Genomic DNA, 5964 nt, shown 5'->3' with positions numbered 1-5964 from the left:
GGGACAAAAACTATATTTATACAAAACTCTGCATGTCATAAAAAATAAAAATAAAATAAAAACGTCCTTTCAAAATGAATGTCGTCACGCGCTGTATCGTCGTTCACATTCTTCACCACATGGGGTAGCTGCCAGTTTTGAAGAGATACAAGGGGTAAACTTTACTGTTTGAAGAGTACAACTAAATTACAAATACTTTGCTTTGTCTTCTCTTGAATACAACTGACATTTTCCCTTTTTATATTTGGACCACTTACTGTATACCGATGGTTTGTACCTGATAACAAGTTGCACTCTGATGGCTGTTTGACACAGGATCTTTGAACGTCGTCTCTGTGGATCCCATTTCATACATTGTACCTTCAAATCTGGTAAAGAAAACATCAATCCTTTCCATATTACACGGCTTTATGGATATACACTGCAAAAGCTTCTGTATCTACAAACTGTCATGCTGAGATTTTATTTTAAAATAACTATAGATTAATTCATTCATTTTCTAACCGCTTTGTCCGTTATCGGGTCGCGGACTGTAGATTGTTTATACCATATAAATATATGGTCCCACATTGCTTTTTACAGAATTGTTTCTTTCCCTGGATTGTGTGGTTCTACATTGGATACAATAAAAACCCAGAGAAGGAGGAGTGCACATACTGCCCAGCATAAAGGCCTGAAGCCTGATCTGAGGGCATCTGAATATAAACAGTGTCCCCGGGTTGTAGGGGTAATACAGCACTCCCTGATGCTTGATCTAGGAAACCTTTTTTGTATTCATCATATGTATACATAACTGGCTCATTGTTCCTCATCAAAGCCACCCACACATTGGCTCCTTTGCAATGAATGTGGTAGGCAAAGTAATAAATGCCAGGCATGTCACAGGTAAAAATGCCTGTGTCTGGGTTGTAGTTTTGTCGGCCGTTGTACAAAAGCTTGTCAAAGACAACTGGAGTACCTACAGGTGGAAAGGGAGTTATTCCTACAGCTGTAAATGCTGGCATTTCCAGTCCACTGGCACCCATGACTTCTGCCCCATTGGCTCCATACTTGCCCTTTTTACCATAAGAACCAGCCTTAACACCATCTAACCCAGGGCCCATTTGAGAGAGAACACCAATCATGTCTGGATATTGGCCAACTTCTCCTGGTGGGCCTGGTGGTCCAGGCTGACCAGTTTGTCCAGGGGGTCCAGAAGCTCCATCTTTCCCTGGAGATCCTATTGGACCAATAAGACCTGGAATACCCTCACGTGAGATGCCTTGTGGGCCAGGTGGACCAGTGTCTCCTTTTAGCCCTGGAAGACCAGGCATCCCAATCGGTCCTGCTACACCACCCATTCCAGGAATTCCTTTGGGGCCTTGAGGCCCCACTTCACCAGGTTGTCCTCCTTGTCCCTTTGTCCCAGGAATTCCTGAAGGACCAGGGGGACCAGGTATGCCTTTATGCCCAATGTCTCCTTTGGCACCATTCAGTCCTGGAGGACCTCTTGGTCCTGGCTCTCCACGCTCACCAGGGAGACCATCCTTCCCGTGTATCCCAGGAGGACCAGGTTCACCCTGTGTTCCATTAGCCCCTTTAGGTCCTCCATCTCCACAGTCCCCTTTTGGACCTGGTGCACCTAAACCACCTGGAGGTCCAATAGGGCCTGGTGGACCCAAGGGACCATTTGGTCCAGGGGGGCCAATAATACCAGGTGATCCTCCATAACCCTTATCTCCTTTTGTTCCTGGAAGACCAGGTGGCCCACCCATACCTTTATCTCCTTTTGATCCTTGAAGTCCTGGTTTGCCAAACCCAGGTAGTCCCGGCTTTCCTGGCAAACCTGGTGGTCCTTGGTGACCTTTACCACCTGGCATACCTTGTTGTCCTGGCAGGCCATTTTGGCCTGGTTTTGCTTGACCTGGTACACCTGGAGGGCCAGGTTGTCCTCCTTCACCAGCTGGTCCAGCTGGTCCTTGTTCACCAGGATATCCCTTTTTTCCTGGTGGTCCCTGTGGCCCTGGTACTCCATTTAATCCAGGTTTTCCAAAACCAGGGAGCCCCCTTGGGCCAGCAGCTCCTGGATGCCCTGGGAGTCCTTTGTGACCCGGCTGTCCTGGCTGGCCCATCCCCTTGTCTCCTTTGGATCCTGGTAATCCGGGAAGTCCTGGCAGACCTTTGTGACCTGGCTCTCCTTTGGACCCTGGTTGGCCTGGTAATCCTTGCACACCAGGTTTTCCTATCCCTGGTAGCCCAGGTGGCCCAGGTGGACCTTGAGCCCCTGGCTGTCCAGCTGGCCCTTCCTCACCTCCGGGGCCCGTTTCTCCTTTTGGTCCAGAATTACCATTTCCTCCCAGTTTGCCTGGCAGTCCTGGCAAACCTGATTTTCCCACTCCAGGCACACCTTGTGAACCAGGAAGTCCAGGTTGTCCTACAGGTCCAGGTTGACAATTACCTGGAGGTCCAGGAGGTCCTGCAGGTCCCTCTGGGCCAGGTGGCCCAGCTGGACCTGGCTGTCCTTGGGGAATTCCCTCAGGGCCACTAAGGATTGTCTGACCTGTGATAAATCACATACGTATTAAAAAAAATTATGAATTTGAAAATGCACTAATAAATATCTGAATATAAATCAGGTTCAATAAGCACACATTCACCCACATTAAAGTGGACAGTGTCTAATAATAGTCCTTCATTTGCATTTGAAAAAAAAATATTGAAGTAAATAAAAGTCCTCACAATGGAAAAAAAATGTATGTGCCTTTGTCCAGTTGAAAAACATCATATTATAATGTTATCTGCTTTCAAGGTCTGAACGTATGTCCGTGGAAGACTGCTGGCTTCTGGAGAATTGTTGTTGAAAGCTTTCTTACCTTTGTCTTGGCCACCATTGTAACCGCCCCCTTTCCGGACAATTTCTTTGCCCTTGTTCATGGGCATCTGGGGTATCTCCTTCCTGTAGTGGGGATATTGCATGTAGGACATCTCTTTTCCAAGGTACTGTTGTTGGGGAAAGCCTTCTTTGCCCATGCCCATGTGCTGGAGACGTTGCATCGGCTGGTATGGCTGAGGGTGTTGCTTGTGTCCGTAGTACGCTCCTCCATTCACATATGTGAGAACTACAAACTGTAGCAGCGTCACAAAAGTGGGAGCAGGGACAGGAGGCATGTCCAAGGCCTGTGTTAAAATTCGAGAAGACATGTAATGAGAGTGGGCTCTATCTGTTTTTAAATTCTGTACATTTTTAAATAGATCCAACACTGACATGGTAACAAGTTAGCATGTCCGGAGTGTGAGCCAAGTGGGCAACGTTCATTTGGAAAAATGAGCAATAAACTGCTCTATTCTGTTTCCCTGTAATGGATATATGCCAGAGCTACACATTTTTGTGTACTTTTTGCACTTGACATTTGTGAGTGTCCTCGCTGCGGTATTTGAAGAATTTGGAATGCTGTCTATTTCTTCCTCTGCTCAGCGTTGCGATAAATATTACCCATTTGTAACTGACTGAATAAACATTATTGTAGTACAGTATTCCCAATTTATGTGTACAATTTCATGTAAAAATACAATATATATATATCATTTATAACATACTGCAAATTAGAAAATATTATGTTTGAACATATTATGTTTAATATACTAAAAATGTACAAAACGACATGTTATTGACATGTCCTTTTAACATTTACCAGTTAACCACAAGAGGGAGCCACACAAAGTGTAAATACCAATTCAAATTTAAGCAGGAAAAAGTTCTACTTATTTCCTGAGTATTTGACTAAAGATGTTTAATGGATTTTTTTGAGTATATGTTCACTTCTGGACACTCAAGACTGGTTTTAACATATTCAGTCAGGCACAAAAATATATTCTTTAACAATAAAATGTTTCACTGCTGATTTGGATTCACGTGAGAAGATGTCAGAGACAGAGTGGTCGTCATACCAGACGATCAAGGGTTCGATCCCCAGCCTCAGAAACCTACATGACAAAATATTCATTAGCAAGATAGCAGTAGCCTCAGATGCCACTTCAGAAATGAATGAAGGGGTGAATAGTGGCCTGTGTTTGAGTGGTCAGTCTGACAATGCTCTTTATGTGCACAGTTCAACAGACTCCTGTCAGAAGAACAAGAATCATACATCAAAAACACGAGTTGTCCTCTCTATTAAAACTGCTGAGGAAACATTATGCAACTGGCTGAGACATCAGGTGCGTCCAGCTGTGCAGGTCCGATCACCTCTGGATTACTCTTACAACCTGAGACCTAAGCTTTCTTTTTGTGGTAGATGGTCAGCAGCAGAGAACGGAAAAGAGGATTTGTGTGGCTTCACTTCACCCACAAGAAGCTGCTGTTTCGAGTGCTTATTTTATCCAGTGACTCTTGACATGCACCATTTCCAATCCCAGTGTCAGTTTATTCATCTCTTGCCACGCTCTCCCTCCAAGTTCAACTGGCAACCCTGGCCCCATTTTTTTGTTACAACTCATCTGTAGTTTTTTTTGCAATTCACATCCTGAACCGCATCCTTTAGCGTCGACACTATCACTGGCTCTTCGGATCTTTTCCGCCCTTTGGCCTCTTCTCAGGCCATTGGCGATTTTGACAGGGCCATGCCACTGTCTTCCTCAATGATTGCAGGCCTTTGAGAGAAACCCACCCAGTTTCCACAGCGACAGAAGCCAGACATGCTAAAGAGGCCAAAGGAATGCAACTTTTCCAAACAAAAGCTTCGTGTGAAAGACGTGGCGTGTTAAGTATAAAAATGTACAAGTTCTATAAACAATACACAGGGGGGTCACAAAATATTGATCTCTGAGTGTAAAATTTGATAAAGAGTAACCTTAACATCTGTGGCAGGCGATATCAAAGTTTACTGGCCATTCAAAGACATTGTGGGTCTATCTATCTATCTATCTATCTGTCTGTCTGTCTGTCTGTCTGTCTTTCTATTTAGGGTCTGTTCACCCTACTGTTGTCTTGGTGACCACCGAGCGATGGAAACGCCTCCTGTCTTCACCTGCCGAGGACGACTTATCGACTCTGACATAAACATTAACCAGCACGTTTTCCATGTCTTAACGTCTTACCAGAGAAAACAGACAGAAAGAATAACTTTATTCTGAAGCGTTGGTGTCATCGCTCCTTCCGTGTCCACACGGATGTCAGACATGGAGCCTTATAAATGTGCCACGGCAGTGAGAAGTCGTGATGGCGTGGGTGATGGGTTGCACGCCACTTCGCACGTGTTTTTAACGATGATTTAGTGCTTAATTTTTCAAACATTGCTGTAAAACAATCTGGCTCTTCAGGGATGACTCTCTGACATGCAGCCGTTTATAAGAGAAACAGTAACCACGTTCTACATTTGCACGCCAGGCAGAACGTCACCCATGTGTGATTTGGTTTGCCCCCTCTTCTTAATGGCTGATCCATGAGTAAAGGAGCAGACATGCACACCTAGTAGAAAAACGGTGGACAAAAAGACACAAAGCATCATGTGCAGTTATTGATCATGCAGGGGGAGTAATTAGCCGTGCATTCATGAGTGATCAGATGACCTTTCCTAAACAAAAGGTTCTTCTGCTCGAATCTTTGCAGCATATTTACTGCACCCTAATTAGCTTCATTTACAATATATTTTTTCAGAATACTACAGTCCTACTAAAGATTGGATTTAATGATGCAAGTGTCAGCGTGCTAACAAGCTAACAATGATGCACAAACAAACGTAATGCAGGAGATGAACAAATGAACATTTGTTCTGTACGTTTTTCCTGATGATGGGACCAGAATTAAGAATTAAGGCAACTGGAAATGAAATCCTGAAGGGAACATGAATGTCTGAAATAAATCCCATCTGATAGCTCTACAAATATCTGTGCTTTTAAACCCAATTTTTCAATCAACATCTGCTGCCAAAATCATGTGCAGCATTACTGAGCTCTCAGGATGTCCGGTCTGGTCTAGACAGTCTTAAA

General features: G+C 44.3%; 1 protein-coding gene across 1 annotated transcript; it reads right to left on the bottom strand.

The window, feature by feature from the left end:
* Positions 1–611: 611 nt before the first annotated feature.
* LOC137916791 (collagen alpha-1(VIII) chain-like) lies at positions 612–3147 on the bottom strand. The gene is made up of 2 exons (XM_068759753.1): positions 2853–3147; positions 612–2539 (listed from the first exon to the last, which is right to left on the bottom strand). Exons 1-2 carry the CDS (start codon positions 3145–3147, stop codon positions 612–614), a joined length of 2223 nt encoding a protein of 740 aa, XP_068615854.1.
* Positions 3148–5964: the final 2817 nt, after the last annotated feature.

This window comes from Brachionichthys hirsutus, unplaced genomic scaffold, assembly GCF_040956055.1.
Source record: "Brachionichthys hirsutus isolate HB-005 unplaced genomic scaffold, CSIRO-AGI_Bhir_v1 contig_1097, whole genome shotgun sequence".
In the NCBI taxonomy this organism is placed as follows: Eukaryota; Metazoa; Chordata; class Actinopteri; order Lophiiformes; family Brachionichthyidae; genus Brachionichthys; species Brachionichthys hirsutus.
The sequence above is the reverse complement of the archived record's forward strand: the minus strand, read 5'-3'. Positions and strand labels throughout refer to the sequence as shown.

What these genes read in the sequence shown, in the direction of transcription:
- LOC137916791 (XM_068759753.1), bottom strand. Translation starts at nt 3,147, where the DNA reads ATGCCTCCTGTCCCTGCTCCCACTTTTGTGACGCTGCTACAGTTTGTA. An exon ending in CAATGGTGGCCAAGACAAAG is followed by an intron (nt 2,540 to 2,852) that starts GTAAGAAAGCTT and finishes GATTTATCACAG; the next exon opens with GTCAGACAATCCTTAGTGGC.